Below are 24,048 nucleotides of genomic sequence, written 5' to 3'. Positions count from 1 at the left end.
TATCTTATATCACAGCTTACATTAATGAGCTGAGTTCTGAAAATTTTGATTTCTTTTCTTAAAGATTTCATTACATCTAATAATTTGCTCTAAAAGTACAGATTTACCCAAAATATCACCTCCCCATCTCAGAGCCCATAGATGGTACACAATACAGGTAACATGGTTGTTAGCCAGAGGAGGAAGATTAAAGAAAAGAAAAAATCCTGAAAAACTAGAACTGTCTGGTCTTTTTCTACAAGAAGTTAATATTGGAGATATGGAAGGTGTTCTGGACTTAGAACCAACAAATCAGAAAAGCACTGAGGGTAACTGGAACTTTCCATTCACATATTCCTGAAGTACTGGTATGTGTGCGCGGCTACTGTTCTACTTTGCTTTGTATTTCACTTAAGCGGGTCCACCACTCACCAGGAGCAATGTTAGGTCTGAGCAACACCAACCAAGAGTTCTACACCAGCAGGCACACATCAGGCTAATGCACAGACAGGCACAGTTCCTAGTTGATGCCCACTGTCACTAGGCAGTGATCATTGTGTGTTTTTTTCGTTTCTTTCTTTGGAGAATCAACTATGTTTATCAACAATAGCAAGACATTTTATAACGGGGTGGGGAGGATTTCACCTTTTCCCAGCAATACTTCCAAAAATCAGGTAAGAAATCATCTAGATTTCTTTAAAGACCATCCTTACCTCTATTTTTTCCCATATGGCTTCATAGTTGTCCTGGTGTTGAATATCTTGCATCAGTTTCTGAATTAAAGCAGACTTTGCAGCTGAATGGCTCTCATTTTTCTCAGAGGATGAGATTCTCTCTGACTTCTCATCCGTGTACTTTTTCATGCCAGAGAGAGGCATGCACAGTTCCTCGTCAGAAAGAAGGTCACTCAAGGGGCCAGATTCCACACTCTCCCCGAGCGAAGAGGCTATGTCACTGGACGAGCTTGGAGACACCCTGCCTAGCCTCGTATGCTTCTTCTTGACATGGTACGTTGGATACATCTCAGAGTCTGAGTTCATTTCAGACAGTTCCCAGTCATCAATATTCTGAATGGTTTCTCCTCTGGGTTTCTGAGGCAGCAGCTTTGTTAGGTTTTCCAACTTCAGAGCTAATACTTCTGTTTGCTTGAGGTGAGAGGGCAGTGCCAGGTACTCATCAGAGCCGTACCAGGCCTCCACAACCTGGCCGTTCCTGGTGATGTGACTTGGGGAGGAGGAGTAGCTGCTTTTGCCTTTGTGTTCTGAAAGAAGGGGTCCTAGAGACGCGACGCTGTCTGAGCTAGCAGAGGACTCGCTGCTTTGAGTAAAAGGTGGTGAACTGGATGTTTCTGACTGCACTGGCAATTTGGCCTTCCCACTCCTCTGGTGACATGGCTCCAGTGAGGACGTGGAAGCAGAATCTGTCTCTGGCCTCTGTCTGGCCTTGGAAGGACTAGAAGGAACTGCATTCGGCACTGTCGAGCTCCTAGTGGTTTTGGCTTGCTTGTCTGAACTGGGTTCCTGTTTAAGGGTCTGGCATGGAGGTACCTCTTCTCCGGTCTTGGGCTTTTTCAGTCGAAGCTTCTCTTTATGGCAGTCATTGAGCCTCCCCAGGCTGGAGGAGATCTCCTTAATGTGACTTCCAACTGTATTTTCAAGATGCCCATCCCCCATCTTGTGCAAACACTCATATGACTGGCTGGCGGCAGAGGGGCTGTTGGGGTAAGAAGACTGTAACACCAGGCACAGCTTAGACCTGTCAGGAGGATCCACCAGGGATGGGGTGCTTCTGCTCATCTCAGGCTTCAGATCGACCATCTGCTTCTTTCCACTAGAGCCTTTCAGATTATTCTTAAATGTCTCATCTTTAAGAAAAAACCCTCTTTTTGGCAACGTGGGCTGTGTGGGAGAGTCCTCATTATAGTTAAAGCAGTCTCTGATGGATCGCTTGGGGGTTGTGTTTTCACAAGCAAGAGGCTGTGGATTCTTTGCCCCACGTCGGGAAGAGGAATCAGATTCTTGCTTCACAGCTTCCGAAGTGGGTTGAACAGCATTTGTCGGAGCTTCCGCTGAAGATGATGGCCCCTGCATTAAGCCTGGTTGCTCCTCCACTGTGCACGCATTACTTTCCTCAATTCTACCTCTGTCATCTGCTGAAAGAGATACTTGAGACGCCTCCTCGCTCACGGCTTCGCTGCAGTTGGAAGGGACGGAGTCAGGAGCCACCGAAAGTAACCCAACACTTCGGATAAGCTCGGGGAACTCCTTTTCCATCTCACTGTAGCTCCACGAGTCGAAGGGTTTGGTTTTGACCTGGCTAGAGGTCATGTCACCCAGGCCACCGAGCAAATCCTCACTTGGACTGTAGTCAGAGAGTTCGAAAGCAGTAATACCGCAATCCAGAGACAAGTAATTTTGAGAGCATTTGATTGTTAACTGTCCAGAGTCGTCTACTTCCGTTAGAGCATCAAGCCGGCCCTGAAACAGACAACGGAAATGGTTTCAGCGAATGTAACATTACACTCATCTGCTGCTCACATGAAATCTCAGCAGAAGCCACAATACAGGCAAAAAATGCATCAATCTCAATTGCTTCTGGTTTGAGGTACAGAAAGGCACATTCATTAATTACCATATTGCTTTACATAGTAGCCTGTTCTTAAATATTTAAGGATTTTTCTTCAATCTGGAGAACAGAGCCTTGGTCAAGGCCAATCCAAAAATAACCATTCTTGCCCTGACTTTCTATTTTAAAATAGTGTATTGTTCACTTAGTAAGCATTTTTTTAAGTGATGCTTTAAGTAGTAATATTTCTGAGAACAAATTAATATGAGAGTAAAATCTCCATGTATATCTCTTTAGCTTATCACTCCATCACCTGCTACAGTGGTAAGCTCATAGTAAATGCTCAGTAAATATTTTAAAGTAGAATAATTAATTATAGTAAGTCTGTTGTGTTAAAAATATGTTCACAAATCACAGGAAGATGAAATACTGAATTTGCATACATAACAAAAATACTTCAAGACCAGCGTCTACTGTCCCCATCTGTGTGAAGGTAAACATGAGAATCCTGGAAAAAATTAATGTGCTTCAAAGGTGTATCTTTGTAGCCCCTGTCTCTATCCCCTTTGTGTATTCTCCCATACTCTCCCACCCTGATGCCCACTTCATCTGTGTATGTTAGATACCAAGCGCCCACCTTCCTTCAAAGTAGGCTGACTTGAAATTCCCTTATGCTAAAAAATAGTATTGTAAGTGTTTTTAATTTAATCATTGGTTGTGTGACTAAGGCTCCTATCTCATTACTAATGTAGTTTCCAACGTCACACAACAAATGGGGAGTGTTTTAATTCATGATTTGTTTGGGGCAGAAGGGCCCCTGGTATCCGACATGCCTACAAGGCTGAAGGAATACCTGGTCTCATCTAGCCCTTTCAGTTCAGTTCAATCGCTCAGTAGTGTTCGACTCTTTGCGACCCCATGAACCACAGCATGCCAGGCCTCCTTGTCCATCACCAACTCCCAGAGTCCAAACCCATGTCCACTGTGTCGGTGATACCATCCAACCATCTCATCCTCTGTCATCCCATCCTCCTGCCCTCAATCTTTCCCAGCATCAGGGTCTTTTTAATTGAGTAAGCTCTTGGCATCAGGTGGCCAAAGTATTGGAGTTTCAGCTTCAACATCAGGCCCTCCAATGAACACCCAGGACTGATTTCCTTTAGGATGGTCTAGTTGGATCTCCTTGCAGTCCAAGGGACTCTCAAGAGTCTTCTCCAACACCACAGTTCAAAAGCATCAATTCTTCAGTGCTCAGCTTTCTTTATAATCCAACTCTCACATCCATACATGACTACTGGAAAAACCATAACCTTGACTAGATGGACCTTTGGTGGCAAAGTAATGTCTCTGCTTTTTAATATGCTGTCTACGTTGGTCATAACTTTCCTTCCAGGGAGGAAGCATCTTTTAATTTCATGGCTGCAATCACCATCTACAGTGATTTTGGAGCCCAGAAAAATAAAGTCAGCCACTGTTTCCACTGTTTCCCCATCTATCTGCCATGAAGAGATGGGACCGGATGCCATGATCTCAGTTTTCTGAATGTTGAGCTTTAGGCCAACTTTTTCACTCTCCTCTTTTATTTTCATCAAGAGGCTTTTCAGTTCCTCTTCACTTTCTGCCATAAGGGTGGTGTCATCTGCATAGCTGAGGTTATTGATATTTCTCCCAGAAATCTTGATTCCAGCTTGTGCTTCCTCCAGCCCAGCGTTTCTCATGATGTACTCTGCATATAAGTTAAATAAGCAGGGTGACAATATACAGCCTTGACGTGCTCCTTTTCCTAGTTGGAACCAGTCTGCTGCTCCATGTCCAGTTCTAAATGTTGCTTCCTGACCTGTATAAAGGTTTCTCAAGAGGCAGGTCAGGTGGTCTGGTATGCCCATCTCTTTCAGAATTTTCCACAGTTTATTGTGATCCACACAGTCAAAGGCTTTGGCATAGTCAATAAAGCAGAAATAGATGTTTTTCTGGAACTCTCTTGCTTTTTTGATGATGCAGCGCATGTTGGTAATTTGATCTCTGGTTCCTCTGCCTTTTCTAAAACTAGCTTGAACATCTAGAAGTTCACGGTTCACATATTGCTGAAGCCTGACTTGGAGAATTTTGAGCATTACTTTACTAGTGTGTGAGATGAGTGCAATTGTGCGGTAGTTTGAGCATTCTTTGGCATTGCCTTTCTTTGGGATTGGAATGAAACCTGACCTTTTCCAGTCCTGTGGCCACTGCTGAGTTTTCCAAATTTGCTGACATATTGAGTGCAGCACTTTAGGAGACGAAAAAGGAAAACTGTGGAGTGGAGGGTGGCAATACCCCAGATCTCTGTGCTTCTGAGGGAGGAATGGGGTGAGCATGACTCTGTAATTTCGATCAGGTTATCCCAAGATCTGACCTCTCCAGGCCCTTATATCAGGTTTTTTGACTCATTTGCTTGTTTGGATTGGGGAGGTTCTCTCTCTTCAGACCTTGCCTTTATCTCCTATTCCCTTCAGTCTTATTCCATAACATCCAGATAAATAATAATAATGAAAAGCCTCATTTTATTTTTAAGCCTAAATCTCCTCATCTTATAAATGGGGATGGTTCATTATTACTATTACTTTTTCACTTAATCCTCAAAACGATTTTCTCCTGGGGTCTGTACTGTTGTCCCTGTTTTATATAAGTGGAGCCTGAGCCAAAAGAAGGTGCATAACTAGCACAGGGCCTGGTGACTAAAGCTGAGATAAGCCTTAGATGAAGGCTATCTGACCCAGAGTCCACACTCCGACCTTTGTGCCAAAATTTTCTCTGATTCACTGGATGCTATTTTAAACGGATATATCCCCTCCTCCAGTTTGCTTTCCACATTGTCACCAGAGTAATCTTTACAAATTGCAGGTCTGATGCTATTACTTCTCTGCTTAATGTACTTTGTTAGCTTCCTGCTGCTAGATTAAAACTCAATCCCTTCAAAGACAGATATGGAGAGGCCTCTCTCAAGCCACCTGCCCCTCCCAGGCTGTACTCAGCCACAGCATCATGCTTTCATTTTTTGAATATATTGTGTTCCTTCTGCCTCAGAACCTCTGCACTTGCTATTTCCTCTGCCAATAAAGCTTCCTACCTGTAACACCCCTAACTAGTTAACTCTTACTCACCCCTCAGACCTCAGATCCCAGCTTTATTTCTTCAAGATTCTAAAGTCCCATGTAAATCAGAATCTTTTATAATCTCTCATAAAACTATGTTTTTTCCCTTAAACATTTATCTCAATCTTTAAATACATACTATTGTGATTCTTTGATTAATCTGTTTATCCCATTGGTTTGTAAGCACCTCAAGGGTATAAATCACATAGAAAATGGCTTGCTTGCAGGATAACCACAACACTTAGCATAGTGAGCTGCAGAGAGTAAGCATTCAAAGATACATCTGTTGAATGAATGAAGACATTTGGGAATGTATATCTTTGCCTTCATGAAGTTTATTCCTCTGCCTGTGTAGTTTTAGTTGACTCCAGTGATTAAACGCCCAAACCTCAGAGTTAAATGGACACGACTGAAGCGACTTAGCATGCATGCATGCATTGGAGAAGGAAATGGCAACCCACTCCAGTATTCTTGCCTGGAGAATCCCAGGGACAGAGGAGCCTGGTGGGCTGCCGTCTATGGGGTCGCACAGAGTCGGACACGACTGAAGTGACTTAGCAGCAGCAGCAGCAGAGTTAAATTCTAGCTTATGCATTAATTATTCATGTGACCATGAACCAGTAGCTTGATGTCACTAAGCTTCATTTCCCTCATCTGTAGAAATGAAACAATAAACCATGTCATAGGGCTGCTGCAAGCCTTAAAGACTATGTAAGAAACAAGTCCGGCACAGGGATAGGTATTCAGTGAATTCTTACCCTCATTACCTATTTTACACATATCACACTTGGTTGTGATATAAATTGTCCTGTGGTTAAGTGCTAGTGGAAGAACACGCAAAGTGCAATGGTGTGAGTGCTTGCAAGGGCCAATGTGTCCCCACTGTGAGAGTGAGCATCATTCAGGTAAAGGGCTTCCCACACCATCTGGCATATGGTTAGTTCTTAATCAATGTTTGCTGTTGTGTTAATACTATTAACAGTTATCACTATCTGTGCAACTACCTCTGTTAACCTCAGTCTTCTTATCTGTAAGATGGCTTACAATATCATCTGTAAAATAAGGATAACAGCACTCACTCTCCCTACTTTCCAGAACTGTTTGAGGCTCTAACAAAAGTGTGTCGGTGATTCCTAACATTTAATAACATACATTATTCATCTTTGACTACCTAGTGTCTTAGAAAGGGTAACAAATCAGGCTCCTCTGTCCATGGAATTCTGCAGGCAAGAATACTGGAGTGGGTTACCATTCCCTTCTCTGGGGGAATCTTCCCAACTCAGGAATCGAACCCAGGCCTCCTGCATTGCAGGCAGATTCTTTACCATCTAAGCCACCAGGGAAGTCAGTATTTAGGGGAGGTAGGAAGAAAGGAAGGGAGGAAAGAAATTATTATTATTACAGAACAAATCAGTTAAGAGCTGGTTTTGCTTGTTTTATTTAATTATTCCTAAGTTTATGTCCTTAAACAATCACTTAACCTCTCTTAAATTCAGTTTTGAGAACTGGATGGAAAAATGAAACTTTTTTTTTTAACTGAAGCATAACTGAAGTATATTTTTTAACTGAAGCAACTGATTTACAATATTGCATTATTTTCAGGTATACAGCAAAGTGATTCAGTTACATACATGTTTTTTCAGGTTCTTTTCCATTATAGGTTATTCTGATACTGAATATTGTTCCCTGTGTTATATAGTAAATCCCTGTTGTTTATTATTCTATATCTATAGTTGTGTATACCTATTAATCCTGTACTTATCATTTATCCCTTTTCCCTTCCTTTTCCTTTTGGAAACCATAAACTTGTTTTCTATTTCTGTGAGTCTGTTTCTGTTTTATAAATAAATTCATTTATGTTACTTTTTATATTCCACTTAAAAGTGATATACTTTAGTATTTGTCTTTCTCTTTCTGACTTATTCACTTAGTATTATACTCTATAAGTCCATCCATGTTGCTGCAAATGGAAATCTTTCATTCTTTTCTATGGATGAGTAATATTAAAATGGAACTACTTTTAATATCAATTACCTTTCTTACTAAATGAAACAATAAACATAAATTGCTTATCATCACAATTTCTGAAATATAGAAAATTTGAGCTTTGCCCTAATGTATATTTCATTTGTTTGTTCAGCTGACTTTCTTTCAGTAATGCATTTGCCAATTTGTTTACAAGATATGATCTACTCCATATTTAAATAAAGGAATAAAACTCATTTTGTTTTTGTAAGGACAGAAAGAAAGAGAACTTGCCACTTTCTCAATTTTCAAACCTATTCTTTAATGGGCTCTGAAACTCAACTGACTTCTAGAAAAGAAAAATGAATTCACCTTCACTGGAATACATCTACTATTTTAGTTCATCAGCATGTTTTATGCCATTTCCCTCTTCTTTCTACAAATCTTTCACAGCTGAATTTATTCTGATAAAGCTGAGAATTTTATCCTAATTCTCTTCCTACTTTCCACAGTTTCAGTGTGTTGGCAGAAACAAAACTGACAAAAAAATAGGATCAAAAGTCCATAGCATCAGAAAGGACGGTAACGGAGACAGTGCTTCAGTTCATAGAGAAATGTTCACAAAGCAGATGGCTTTGAATCCACTGTTCCTTTACCCTTTCATACAACATATTCTTGCATGTCTACACCAGAGCTAAAAACTGACTCCAGACATGAAAATGCACTAACTTGCTTTCAGCTGAATCTGTAAATAATTGTTGAGCTCACAATGTGGGGACCATGGGTACTACTTAATATAAAGTCACAACACAGTGTGAAAATAGTGGCCAGTTACAGTCTCAATGGTTTTTCATCTTTCATGGGCTAACACTTGGTGAACAATAGAAGTTCAAATAAAAGCATGATGAACATATTCCACAAAACAACAATAACCATAAACTCTAGAGCACTTTCACATCCCCAGCTATAAACAGAGTTGATGAGTAAATGTTTATTGAATGAGTAAACTGTTGTTGTTGTTGTTGTTGTTGTTGTTGTTCAGTCACTCAGTTATGACTCTTTGTGAACCCATGGGCTGTAGCACGCCAGGCTTCCCTGTCCTTCACTATCTCCAGGAGTTTCCTCAAACTCATGTCCATTGAGTCAGTGATGCCATCCAACCATCTCGTCCTCTGTCATCCCCTTCTCCTCCTACCTTCAATCTTTTCAGCATCCGGATCTTTTCCAATGAGTCAGCTCTTGGCATTATGTGGAGCTTCAGCTTCAACATCAGTCCTTCCAATGAATATTCAGGATTGATTTCCTTTAGGATGGACTGGTTTGATTTCCTTGCAGTTCAAGGGACTCTCAAGAGTCTTCTCCAACACCACAGTTCAAGAGCATCAATTCTTCAGTGCTCAGCCTTCTTTATGGTCCAACTCTCACATCCATACACGACTACTGGAAAAACCAAAGCTTTGACTAGACGGACCTTTGTCGGCAAAGTAATGTCTCTGCTTTTTAATATGCTGTCTAGGTTGGTCATAGCTTTTCTTCCAAGGAGCAAGCATCTTTTAATTTCATGACTGCAGTCACCATCTGCAGTGATTTTGGATGCCCTCAAAATAAAGTCAGCCACTGTTTCCACTGTTTCCCCATCTATTTGCCATAAAGCAATGGGACTGGACGCCATGATCTTAAGTTTTTGAATGTTGAGTTTTAAGCCAGCTTTGTCACTCTCTTCTTTCACCTTCATCAAGAGGTTCTTTAGTTCCTCTTTGCTTTCTGCCATAAGGGTCATCTGTGTATCTGAGGTTGATTGATATTTCTCCTGGCAATCTTGATTTCAACTTGTGCTTCATCCAGCCTGGCATTTTACATGATGTTCTCTGCATATAAGTTAAATAAGAATAAGCAGGGTGACAATATACTGCCTTGACATACTTCTTTCCCAATTTGGAACCAGTCTGTTGTTCCGTGTCTGGTTTAATTGCTGCTTCTGGACCTACCTACAGGTTTCGCAGGAGGCAGGTAAGATGGTCTGGTTCTCCCATCTTGAAGAATTTTCCACAGTTTGTTGTGATCCACACAGTCAAAGGCTTTAGTATAGTCAATGAAGCAGAAGTAGACATTTTCCTGGAATTCCCTTGATTTTTCTATGATCCAACGGACATTGGCAATTTGATCTCTGGTTCCTCTGCCTTTTCTAAATCCAGCTTGTACATCTGGAAGTTCTTGGTTCATGTGCTATTGAAGCCTAGCTTGGAAAATTTTGAGCACTACTTTGCTAGCATGTGAAATGAATGCAAATGTGCATAGTTTGAACTTTCTGTGTCATAGCACTTCTTTAATAATTTGAATAAATATGTAAAATGAATTGGTTTGACTCAATTATTTCCAGTGTCCCCTCTAGTGGTAGAAAGTGGGCAGATCTAATGACTAATCAATATGGGATGTTGGACAGAATGAGGCAAATACATGGGTAAGAACAAACAAGCAAAAAAGAATGTATAGATTCTTGGTATCTGTGGAGATACCAAGAGATATCTAAAGTAAGATCTCTTCAGAGTTTAGACAAAACCTTCCCATTTCTGATCTCCACCTCATTAGCATACAACTCCTCGTAACAACAGATTTAGGGCAGAGTTGACTAGTTTTGGATTCTTTTTTGTTAACTGGATTATAATTTCTTGGGCTCCCAGATGGTGCTAGTGGTAAAGTACTGGCCTGCCAGTGCAGGAGATGTAAGAGATGCAGATTCGATCCTGGGTGGGAAAGATTCCCTGGAGGAGAGCTTGACAACATACTCCCATATTCTTGCCTGAAGAAACCTATGGGTAGAGGAAGCTGGAAGGCTACAGTCCATAGGGTTGCAAAGAGTCAGACACAACTAAAGTAACTTAGCACACATGCATGCATAGTTGCTTAGTTTAGAGTTCTTTGTAGTTTCCCATAACCACAAAAATTCCAATCAAGGACCCTCTAGGGATCCCACTTGGGAGGGATGGCATCTGGGGACTAACACACACCTATATATTCATCCTACAATTTTAAAAGGAACCCTACCAAAGACTGTACTACGTCCTTCATTGCCACACTATCCAGGAAAGCTAAATGAAAACAAATTGTGCCTTAAAGTTAGAAGTGAGCCCAGTAGATTTTCATTCCCATAAACTTCTAGGACCTGCAGGGAATTTTCCACAGCAAGAACATCATTAAAAAGACAATAATCAACAAGTATAAATCATTTATGAGAAGCCCAGATTTGTTTTGTGCTGTTGATAATGTTGGAGCCACTAACACATTAATAAATTAATGAGCTATGGAGCACTCTTTACAAGGCCTTTTTATATATTTATACAAATGCCTTTTATACTTGTATAATACATATTTTCCACAAAATCAACAGCAGAGCACTAAACTGGATGTCAAGGGCCAAGGGACTACACACACACACACACACACACACACACACACACACACACACACACTCTCTATATATCCATAGATGGTATCTATATATACATACACACGCATATATATATAGACCCTACTTAGCTGGCACAATACCCCTGTGTGTGTGTGTGTGTGTGTGTGTGTGTGTGTGTGTTGCTTTTATTTGGGAATAGGAGAGTTTACTTGGATTTAACTTTACAGTGTTCATTTTTAAACTATGCATCAAGATTAATAACAATAAACTCTCCAAACTGTGCTTACTGTGAGTACAAAAAATCTAAGTATACTGGTTGTGCAAAAAATTCTAAAGCCCATATGATTCACTGCAACCAGAATGATCTTTCTAAAGCATGAACTGAATCATATCAAATCCCTGAACAAACTCTCTGTTATCCTCAAAATAAAGTCCACTTCTCTTAATATGACTTTTTAATATAGCTTTTCATCTTCATGATATGATCTCGCTCACATATTAGTTCAAATGCAGCTTCCTAGTCCTTTGAACTTTTTGCTCTCTGATATTATCCTTCTCTCTCTTACCTCTGAAACTTTATGCCACTCCTTCTGTCTAGAACAGTTTCTATCTCCATTCGTCAGTCTAACCCTGCTTCTTCTTCAGGTCTCAGGTTAGACTTGCGTCTCCTGAAAAGGCCTCCTTGCCTGAATTAGGTGCCCCTTCTCTGACCTCCAGTGGCTTCACATAGACCATTGTATCTGCATGCAAATAATGCAGATCAGCGTCTGGTCTTCATGTCTGTCTACTTGTCTCTATCCCCCACTAATCTCAGCTCTTTAAAGACAAAGATCATGCTTTGATCATGATTATATTCTTAGCACTAATACCTGGCCCACAGTAAGCACTCAATAAATATTATTTATAAAATAGTTGAACAAGGAACAGGATTTCATGTGAGCATCAAAAGCTACAGGTGATATCTATGCAAACTACTGGGTTTGAGTTAACTCTGGATCATAGTTTCATTCATTCATCATAGCCTCTGGCTGATAGATTCATTCATTCATCATTGCCTCCCAGCACTAAACCTAGTTTCAAAGCCCAGCTTAGGACCTGCTTATTTACTTATAGGGAATTCATATCCCGCACCTCTGAACGAAAACATTCTCAAATAGTCACACTTGATGATGCATTATGTGGCTTCCAAGAAAACACCCACCTCCTTTGTCTCTTCGGAGAAAGCCTGCAGGATGTCCGTCTGTCTGGTGTAGTTGCCATTGGCGTCCTGCAGACCCTGCAGAATGCGCTCCCGCAGAACGAGCACTGAGACGCGGAGTTGGTGCCAGAGCAGCTGCACGGCGTGGATGTCCACGATCACATTGACGGAGTAGGACAGCAACTTCAGGGAGAACTCTGTTTCAAGGAGGGCATGGATTTGCTCGACATGATCAGAAATATCTTCACAAATATCCTGCAATAAAGAAAAGTGAATATATGATGACTTTTTTGCCTTAAGCTGGGGTGCTGTGCTGTGCTTAGTCACTCAGTCATGTCTGGCTCTTTGTGACCTTATGGACCCATCAGGCTCCTCTGTCCATGGGATTCTCCAGGCAAGAATACTGGAGTGGGTTGCCATGCCCTCTTCCAGAGAATCTTCCCTGGGGAGGGGAACAGTAAAAAGGTCACTCCGTCACTTGATGCCAGGGATCAGGGCCAACAGGTCAAGGGAGCACATGCTGAATAGCATCCTTTGTTTCAACTCAGATGCAGAGTCACAGGGGCTTCCCTGGAGGCGCTAGTGGTAAAGAGCCCGCCCACCAACGCAGGAGACGTAGGTTCAATCCCTTCCCTGCTGGGAAGAGCCTCTGGAGGAGGGCATGGCAACCCACTCCAGTATTCTTGGCTTGGAGAATCCCCATGGACAGAAAAGCCTGGTGGTCTACAGTCCATAGGGTTGCACAGAGTTGGGACACAACTGAATTGACTTAGCACAGAGTCACAGGCCTTTTTCCCGGGCCCTGGGGCTTCAGTGCAAGCACGTAAGTTGATCACTTCCAAGACACAGATAAGCTACATTTTTTCAGATACCCACACTGAAAGTTTAGCCAAGGTAAGAGGTTACCTCACAAATCCAACCTCTGTTCTCTGTATTTACTGTTAGTTTGGGATTCAGGTAAGGGATCCAACAGGGTTTCTCTTTGCTACTGGCAGACTCCACCAAACAAAAAACATCTCAGAATGGAAGCATCCTTCTGACACCTAGGGCATCCCTGATAGCTCAGCTGGTAAAGAATTCACCTGCAATGCAGGAGACCCTGGTTTGATTCCCGGGTCAGGAAGATCCTCCGGAGAAGGGACAGGCTATCCACCTCAGTATTTTGGGCTTCCTTTGTGGCTCAGCTGGTTAAGAATACACCTGCAATACGGGAAACCTGGATTCAATCCCTGGGTTGGGAAGATCCCCTGGAGAAGGGAAAGGCTATCACTCCAGTATTCTGGCCTGGAGAATTCCATGGATTGTATAGTCCATGGGGTCGCAAAGAGTCAGACACGACTGAGCAACTTTCACTCACTCTCCTGACACCCAGCAAGAAGAAAAATGGGCTAGAATGTGGGCTTCAAAGAACTCCCAGCCATTCTCAGTGAGACATGGGATCGTCACTGTAAGGGATAACTGTCACATTCCCACAGGGACACAACTTACAGTTAAATTTGTAGTGGATATCCACACTTGGCAAACAAAATCACTCTTAAGAAGGAATACCAGAGAAATCCCAAGAGTAAAAACAGATAGAGTTTGGTTTTGTTTTTAGGACTCAGATATCGAAAATAAAAACACTATATATTAAAGTTTCAACGTCCTCCTCGCATACTATTAGGAAGGCATATTTTATCTGATGTGTCACTTGTCCTTACAAGTTTCCACATTTTCATTGTGCTGTTAGAGGTCTGCAGCATGAAATGAGTAGCAGCCCTGTAATATTTACTTGAACAATTGAACTCCATTAAGCATCAAAATGATGCAAATGTCAGTGAAAAGTGCTCAATTAATCATTTTTAGTTATGTATCAGTGATTTCTTTTAAATGAAGCTTTTATGATTTTTGTTAAAGCTAAAATTTTTAAATAGCATTTTGAGTTCTAAGCCCTATCATGAGAATCAAAACAGTCATTCTGTGCTGGAAATATAACCTTTCAATTTCACATAATTCAGTTACTTGTCAAAGAAAAACTAAAATGTAGCCTGTATTTAACAACGTGTGCTAATAAGCAAAAAAAAAACAAACAAACAAAAAAAAGAAAAACACTATTGAATAATGATGGAAAGTTGTGCTGAATTTTGAACAATAATTATTGCACAATTTCAATAAATGCTTCAATATTAGCCCTTGAAATCTAAGACCTAATTGGTAATAGTGATATAAACTGGTGATAATAACTTGAAACAGATTAAAAAGTTTAAATAGGCATTGGAGTTCTAATTAGGTAAACTTCTTAGAAAAGAATATGGGCCCATGGGCTTATGCAGTCCAGTAGAGACTTGAAGCAAAAATTATACTACCATATTACATGTACATGAGAAGCAATCATAGCCAGATTAGCTAGCCTTTGCTGGCCTTCAGCAGAAAATAGCAGGCCTGTAACTATCATCAGATCTTCCATGTAGCTTGGGGTCTTAGCTGATGCTTGTCTGGGCATCCACTCCATTCACCCCCCAGCTCTTATTCCTGATTCTCAAACACCTCCCCCAAAGCAAATGCCCTGCATCCTTTGCCCCGTCAAGATGCTCATTTCCATGTAGCACTGCTGCCTTGGGAAACGCCCTTCCTCCCACTGCTGACCTTTCCCAAATTCTCATACTCTCCTGGGTAATACCCCACAATCCTCTGTAAAAACATGCCTTAACTTCTTCACGCATGCTACCTCTGCCTTCTGGTCTTACCCAAACTTGACTTTGCCCAAGCCTCCTGCTTTCTCCATCACTCTCCCGGGGGAGCTGCTCACTCTCCCAGGCCTGGACTGAGGGGAGATGGACAGGAGAGGGAGGGGGACCTGATGGGGCAAGAGCAGACCTCAGCGCCGCTTTGCCACTTCCTGCTCATCACTCTTCTGCCCTCATATTAACACCCTTCTTTTTTCATAGGTGCCTACCATCTGCTATCCTTCCTGTCATCCTCTTTTACTGCTGTTATCTGCATCCTTCTCTTTCCTTCCTCTGCACTAAAGAATGCATCTGGTTCACAATTTTCTTTCTTTTCCATACTGAGCATAACTGTTATCTTAGGTAATGTCACATCGAGGAACCAACCAGCACTCTAGGCTTGAATTCCCTTCACTCCACAGCTCCTAAGACCTTGGCTGCCCTGGGACAGCTCTCCATCATAGCTCTGCTCCGGGCCTTGCTACCACTCCACCTGGGAACAATGTCAGAAAGTTCCCGTGCCACCGACCTCTTTGCCCGACTCCTTCACTCCCGCTCTCCCACAACAGGTGCTCGTCACCCTATCCAGGCCACCATTCCCTCCGTCTCCTTTCCTCATACACCTCCTGCCTCCTAGCACAGCCTCTACAGTGATCACTTCAAGCACTCTGCCGACAGTGTTCTCAACTTCCTCACACTCTTTGACTCCATGACTCAGAATGTGTGAGTGTCAGTCCCTGAGGCCCCATTATGATCCTACAGATGCAAAATACATGACATACCTCGGAGAGAAAAAGGTTGGGGTAACCCTTCTGCCACCTGCTTAGAACAGCTAAACAGGCATTTCTACACCCTCCCACACCCATCCCCCTATACAAAAATTATATATATATAACCTTGGTACCATGAAACCTACATGCCAGAGCACATGCCATCTACTCTCTTTACACACATATGGCTCCTTCATAATGGATGCAGGAATGTAGTCAGAGCCAGATCATGGGTCAGGATGTCAGGCAAGTATCCAGGGGAGACTGCGCATAAAAGGCACTAAAGCATCAGCGATGCCAGTTAACTTAGGTTAACTGTGAAAGGTGAACTGGCCCTGTTCCCACACATCAGGTTAAATATTTTCTGACTTAATTTACATACAGCACAGTAGCTCCTATGGCATTCAGAATCACAGCACAAAATGCATTGACTGCATTATATTTATGAACTGCCCACTTCACTCAACAGCTGCTGCCACCTGTCACTGAAACAGGACTCTCCTATGGTTACCTAGTAGCTGATACAAACACTGATGACCCGAGACTGTTTACAAATAAACTCCGCCTGGTGGGCTCAGTGTTTTAATTTTATGTTTATGTGACAGAGGTGCCTTTTTTGGGTAAGACTGTTGTATATGTATTTTCCAGTTGTATCTTATTTCTTCTGGACAGATACAGGACTTTTAAGACAACTGCTATGTATCTAACCAGTGTGGCCAGTTTCCACCAGTATGAGATAGCAGTGAGGGTGCCTCTTCTGCAAGTGCTCTGACTGCCTACTCTCCTAACTCTAAGCTTAACTGCCAAGACTCTGGCTAACTCTCCCTGGGTGGGGGGGGGGGGGGAGATATATTTGCTGCTTCATCATGAGGCCACCATGCTCACTCCCAACCATTCTCAAGACATCGTGATGGTTTCCTTGTGAAATTAAAAGTATTTGTACATCAACATTCTGCCAACGTGTCCCAAACTGCCCATCTTCAAGGATTTCATGAGTATGAGAAGGGAAACCTGTGCTTCCAGTGACTTCCCTGCCCAGGTCCTAACGCAAAACTTGGCACCCCCATTTCACTAAGTCCCACTGATGCAGCCACTCCCACTCCTCCTTGTTTCATACTCTCCCCCACGCACTCCTTAAATGAGAACAGAGAAAACCCCCCCAGTAACTACAGCCTGCCTCTCCATAAGGACAAAGAGTAATCAGCAAATATTTCTGCCTCTTCTACTATCCAAATAATGTTTCTTTCTCTTCCCCTCAAATAATTTCACCATTTCTCCCAAAACACTCTTGAGGTACATTTGTATAACTGCAGGACACATTCAGATGGCTTTTCTAAAACAAATATGAATTATAGCCTACTTTTAAAGAACATGTCTTCCCACTCCCTCTTCCATCTTTTTTCCTATCAGAATTTTAAAAACCTTGAACCTTCATCTTATTCAGAGCATACCATTACATTTAAAATAGTTTTTATTTTCTAAAAGCAGTAAGCAAGAGATAAGCAAATATAAGATGTATTGTGTGTACCTATTTTAGTATTACTGCAAAATGCCATGTCATCCTGACTGCTCATTTTCTTTATTAGCAATTGTAGAAATGAATGATTAAAAGTACAGTGACTTTTCCCATATGCTCACCATATGTATGCATGCTCATTAGAAAAAGCTGAGAAGAGATTTTTACCTAATACATGTACTTTGTATTTTAAAATGTAGATCAAGGGAATAGGAGTTACTTGTTTAAAAAACCTTACAAGTGAACCATGTGAACTAGAACTTGCAAGTTTATGCAAAAAATATCACAGAGTATTAATGTTATCTTCAGTTGACTTTCAAAACAGTACTTTCTCCAAAAGACAGATTAACAGCTGTTCCTGTGACAAAGTATTTTTATTTCTCCCAAAGTAGGCTACCTCCTCTTTTCTCCTTCCTCCCTACTTTTCTAATGGTTCTAGTTTCTTTGTCACATTGAGATTGACTGTGAGTTATGAAGACTGGTGGGGGGGATGCTGAGACTCTAATCACCATAGTACTTCTCTCCAAAGTTTGAAGATCTCTATGGTTGTTATCAGTGTTTATCCTTTTAATTACTAAAATTCTGCAAGTGTGAGGACTGAAATGAGATTATTAATGTAGAAATGATTTTTCTGTTATGATTAGCTGGTACTCGTCCATCTCCCTCACTGTATTGTACTTTTCTGGAAGCAGGAAATGTGTCCTACTCATCTTTGCACTGCTAGGACACGGCCATAGAAGTGAGCACTGTTCAAAGGATGTTTGCAGAATTGGATTCAATTGGATAAAATATTGCTATTTCACAAATCAATGTAAAATCCTTAAAAAGTAAGCACTGGTTTAGCGTCTTCTCCTAAGTATATCCACATTAATTAGTACTCTCTGCAAATGTAACTGATACTGAATTGTCTCCTGCTTTGATTAGAAGAGGTGACAAAAAGAGCATTTGGGTTAAAAATTGTGATTTTAAAAGACTCAGAGGGTTCACTAACGAAGATGCTGCTTTAAATTCTTAATCTCAGGCTCTGATTTATTTGAGATGAGAAAAATCCTGAGCAAAAAGACAAGAGAAAAACTGACAATTGCTACTGCACACTGGAAAACCTGTTTTCTCTAATTGAGCTATTGCTTAGTCACTTTCACATTTGGTGTTTTAGGTAATAGCTCAAAATCAAAGTTCATTCACTAATGAAAATCATAGCTGTGGCCTCAACACTCAACAGCTCATGTGGAAATGGATCAGAAGGTCTGTACTTTCCCCAGGACATCTTTACAGAACTGACTTAAGGCAGAAATGGACAGAGAAGTCAGTTCAGTTCAGTCGTTCAGTCATGTCCAACTCTTTGCAACCCCATAGACTGCAGCATGCCAGGCTTCCCTGTCCATCACCAACTCCCAGAGCTTTTATACTGTAGTGCACTTGTTAATTACACAGATTTCAAAACTGCTTCTTTTGAAGAAAAATGGGACCAAGGAATCTGCATTTTATGAAGCATGCAGTGGCTATTATGACTGTGTTCTAAGCACTACACATCAATAAACACTGAGCCATAGATGGATCATCAATCTAGAAATGGGAGCTACATGCAAGCCGGCTGCTACACAACCATAAAAACAAAACCTCCAGCAACTTGAAGGGTAGCCTGCTACGGACACTACACAGATGTCTCTACTGGAGTACTTACATTCTTTGTGTTCCAGAACAGTTTCCCACAACCTTATTTATCCATCATGATAGACTCAGGCCATTATTTTTCCACCTTCCTATTCCCCCAAACTCCTGCACACACACACATACACACACACACACACACACACACACACACACCTGCGCACATATGCATATTCCCTTGAGGCTCATTCCCATCTGCCTACACCACTAACTACTTTCTCTTCATTCCAGCCACTTAAGATTTTATTTTCTAAAAATTTATCAAAACTTTTTAGCAATTTACATTTCTTTATCTGAGATGGAAATTTTCTAATAACTCTCTTGAAATTTTGGAGCATTTCAAGTTACAAATGGTCTTATAAATTTACCTACAAATACTTTCTCCTGATCTATTCATAAACACTCTTTATACTGGGAGAAAGTTCTATTTGGGATTTCATTGCTGACTCATAGTGTGACCTTGGAAAGGTCAACCTCTTTCTTAGATGCTTTTTATATATTTAGATCACTAAGAACATGGCACAGCTTCTAAGGATGTGTTTCTATGTCTTCCTCCCCCACGTAAATATATCCACAGCAACTAGCTTGGCTGTTGATTTGTATTTAAACACCTACAGCATGCCTGCTGGAAGCTAACATTATAGACACAAGTTTTTAGATCTCATATCCGGAACAGGAAATGAAATCTTTTAGTATTAGAGCCCTGTGAAGAACTAATTTTAGGGGCCATGGTTTTACACCCTGTGACAGAGATAACAACAAATCCATATTATGAAGCCAATACTACCCTTTTATGTAAATGGGAGTGCATGTTGTCAATTAACCTTCTGAAAAACTCTCATTGCCTCCCAAGAACCCAATAATTTCATTTCTAGGAAACTCTTCTAAGGCAGTAATGTATTTACCTACTGAAATGCTATCACAGAGTTGTTTAAAATGGTGAAAAAATCTAACAGTCAAAAGAGAGCAGATTGGTTTAACGTGATGTGGTATCCCATACAATGAAAAAATACACAGATACTAAAATATGCATTCTGGATGTCAAGAAATGTTGTTAAGTGAGACAAACTAAATTATATGAGCTCTATTAAAAATTATAGCTACATATACTCTCAAGGAGAGAACTGAAAAATATGTCAAAGCTGTTTGTTCATAGTATATTCTCTAGGTGGCAACAATATAAATGATTCTTAATATATTGTTTTGTCTGCATATATTAAATTTTCTCTAGTAAATATACAGTTCTTCTGTGAAAAAGTAAAGTAAAAGCTAACCAACAACAAAGAAGTTAGTTTCTATGGCAACAAGTCAAGGAATGAACAGCTATGCAGAGTAAGTGATATGTAGAATACAATATAAACAGAGTCAATATCACTGATTGAAGAAGATCCATGTCAGAGCACCAGGACCCCCAAACTGTCAGCATTCTTTCTATATAGGGACAGACCTGTCACCTCATTCACAGATAGTCTATCATCATTCTCTGAGGGCTCTATGTCAGGTGGCCAGGTGCTACAAGTTGAGTACTAACAGATAAATAACATGCCATTAAGCAGTGGTTATTATATTCATATTATATTCATATCCTGAATATTCATTGGAAGGACTGATACTGAAGCTGAAGCTTCAAAATTTGGTCACCTGATATGAAGAATTGACTCATTAGAAAAGACCTTGATGCTGGGAAAGATTGAAGACAGGAAGAGAAGGGGACGACAGAGGATGAGATTGTTGGATGGCATCATCGACTTGATGGACATGAGTTTGAGTGAGCCCCAGGAGTTGGTGATGGACAGGGAGGCCTGGCATTCTGCAGTCAACGGGGTCGCAAAGAGTCAGACACAACTGAGCGATAGAACTGAACTGAATCAGTGGTTATCAAGACTTTCAGCTCTGTTTTTGTTCTCACTGCCTTTTTTAAAGCTTAGCAGAATTGATATAAAGATATAGGTAAGGAAAAGACCTATAATCACCTGAAATGAGTGAGAATTTATGTATTAATCATCCTCTCTCCCTTTTAATTTGATTGAGTTGTTCCAGAGCACAAGTACATAGATCATCAACCCTCTTTCATATTTTTATATAAATTCACTAAGGAGGGATGTTGCTGGGGACAGATTCTATTACTTAACAAAGTAAAACCTGTTCATCTCCAGGAGAGACCTCAATGCCGTAGGATTCAGAATCTCCCACTTTCAAGATACTATAGTCTTTAGGTAATCACCAGGGAAGTGAAGACATCTAAAGAGAACTCAGTGTTCCCTCGGGGGTATAATTTATATAACTGAAATATCAGTTCTCCACAACTGATTAGGAATTACTGAAATACGAAACTTTTGACAATTGATTTATATAAGCTTCTGTTTACTTCCATCAATGCAAATAATTTGTATTGGTGTGTTTGTTCTGTCCCTATGCTCATCCATCCATCCACAGAACCACAAAGAGAAAAATGCAAACATCCAGCACATTTTCTGAAAAATCTAATGCTGAGCATCAGAGCCTATGTTTTCATAAAATGAAAACATAGAATTCGGCTTATATCTTAGTTAAGAAAATCCATTTTTGTATTTTGCCTGCTCCCCGCTTGACTGACTCTCTGTATTGGAACTACTCTTCAGCAAGCACTAGACATACAAAGCAAGGCGAAAGTTATTGAATTCCAATAATGTGGTTTTAAATCTACCCTCATTGCCCTTTTCCAGAGGCCCCTTTGGGAAATAAAAATGGATCAGAATAACATATCTGACCACCAAGTGCAGCAACCATCCATTATTAATGTCCCAATGACACATCAAGATGAAAGACGGAGGAGCCATTCAAATAGTCATACAACACTGATTCAGTCTTCTCAAAGGACATTGTACTTTACTTTTTAAATCAGCAACCAGCTGAGAAATAAATTCAATTTCAATGCACTTTCCAAACTTCCAGATTAATTTTACCTATAAAATCATTTTAACCTCATTGCTTACTTAGATTGACTATAAACTTAGTGAGGATGAACTTTCTTTTCTCTTATTACACACACAGAATCCTATTCCTATCAAACAATAAGCAGAAAGCACACAAAAGGAAAAGCTCTGAGCTAGCACAATGACCAACCAAACCTCAGGTTAGTCCTTTCCACATTTACTCCATGATTAATAAGTGCTTCCCTATAGCATCCTAAGTCTTAAACTTCTCTACCCTTAATTAATTGCAGACAGAAACCATTTTGCGAATGTCAAGTGAAAATTCAGACGTGTACAAGTAAATTAATGATGAATTCAGTTCAGTTCAGTTCAGTTCAGTTGCTCAGTCGTGTCCAACTCTTTGTGACCCCATGAACCACAGCACACCAGGCCTCCCTGTCCATCACCAACTCTCGGAGTTTACCCAAACTCCTGTCCATTGAGTCGGTGATGCCATCCAACCGTCTCATTCTCTGTCGTCCCCTTCTTCTCTTGCCTTCAATCTTTCCCAGCATTAGGGTCTCTTCAAATGAGTAAGCTCTTTGCATCAGGTGGCCAAAGGATTGGAGTTTCAGCTTCAGCATCAGTCCTTCCAATGAATATTCAGGGTTGATTTCTTTTAGGATTGACTGGTTTGATCTTCTTGCTGTCCAAGGGACTCTCAAGAGTCTTCTCTAACACCACAGTTCAAAAGCATCAATTCTTCGGTGCTCAGCTTTCTTTATAGTCCAAGTCTCACGTCCATACATGACCACTGGAAAAACCATAGCCTTGACTAGACGGACCTTTGTTGACAAAGTAATGTCTCTGTTTTTTAATATGTTGATGAGTAATAAAATTAAAGAAATACAACACAAAGGGCAAATGACACAGTAAGGAAAGGCGATATGAGAGATTTACAACGATGAGGCAATTTACATTGTTTCTCCATGATTCAGATCTTACCTAGGTTCACAAAGGGGGAGAGATGGAAGGTGGCTTACAGATAGCAAAGTTTACTGTTAAACTTTGAAAAAGGACAGGAGAGAGGAAGATGAATAAGACACGTAAAATGACATAGTTGCTGCATTCAAGCACTCAGCTCAGCTCTATTGAAGGAGAAAAAAACATATGAACAGAAGTGGGTGATTGAAGAAAAAGACCTGGTGTGGGAAATCTGAGACACAAAGCAGTTATCAATAGCTAACATAGAGGGGAGCAGTAGATGATTTCTGTGAGTGGTGTGAACTAACGACCTGGAACATCCAAACACAGAAGATCCTGTTTCTTTGGAATTGCATGAAATCTTTCTGGCAATAACTCAGACTTTGAGCGGAAATCAGAAGCAAGGTTTCAATCAAGGGAGTCAGGTGCAGAGAGGCCTATCTATCCTGGAAAAGGGCTGAATTGAAATCAGAGAGAGAACATTGATAACAAGGAAATTTCTGAGGAAAATTTATCCCTGGCACTAGTGAAAAGTAAATAAACCCTGTCCATGGTGCCTGTCCACGCATACTCTATAGAGGATTTGTGCTCCAGATTTGCTCACACAAACAGCAAGAAGGTTCTCACATTCCAAGCAGAGGGTACAAGATATATGTAGAGTGATTTCATCCCAAGAGACTCATCTCCTCCTTTCTCCTGCAGAATGGTACAAAGGTCAAGATCATCAGTGACCCTGAAGAGCCCTCTATATCAAAATGACCCTGGGGTTTCATCACAGAGCAGCAAAGAATGAGGACTTGATCAACCAGCCTGACTCATGATTTCCTTTTGACAGAGTTTACATGAGAAAATAAACACATGCTTCCTTGAAATGGACAAACATTTCATCATTATATGATCAGAGCAAAGAGGGCATCTTGATGCTGAAAAAAGCAGCTAAGCACCTAATTATAATAGCATTCATTCTCTATAGGTCAGTCTTAGGTGGAAAACAATATGGACCACAGCTTAAGATCTATAAATAGGCTATGAAAGCAGTAGAACAAAAGCTGACAACAAGTATATGAGGAAAAAGTAAAATAAGTACCCATATCTCTGGGAGACAGGACTACAGGTTACTTTTTTCTTTAGGCTTTCCAGGTGGCTCAATGGGGAAAGAATTGGCCTGCAATGCAGAAGACATGGGAAATGTGGGTTCAAACCTCGGGTCATTTTTTCTTCGTAGCCATGTGTTTGTTTAGATATTACAATTTAGTATAAG

General features: G+C 40.7%; 1 protein-coding gene across 1 annotated transcript in view; it reads right to left on the bottom strand.

The window, feature by feature from the left end:
• The window catches only part of AKAP6 (A-kinase anchoring protein 6), a 441,039-nt gene that overhangs the window by 281,735 nt on the left and 135,256 nt on the right, over positions 1 to 24,048 (bottom strand). Inside the window, exons 3-4 of the mRNA XM_065906586.1 lie at positions 12,251 to 12,502; positions 693 to 2,456 (exon numbers count right to left, since the gene is read on the bottom strand). Of these exons, the coding sequence (XP_065762658.1) occupies positions 693 to 2,456; positions 12,251 to 12,502 (2,016 nt within the window). The remainder of the gene's footprint in view (positions 1 to 692; positions 2,457 to 12,250; positions 12,503 to 24,048) is intronic.

This window comes from Muntiacus reevesi, chromosome 15 (genome assembly GCF_963930625.1).
Source record: "Muntiacus reevesi chromosome 15, mMunRee1.1, whole genome shotgun sequence".
Classification (NCBI taxonomy): domain Eukaryota; kingdom Metazoa; phylum Chordata; class Mammalia; order Artiodactyla; family Cervidae; genus Muntiacus; species Muntiacus reevesi.
This window is presented reverse-complemented; position numbering and strand designations above follow the sequence as displayed.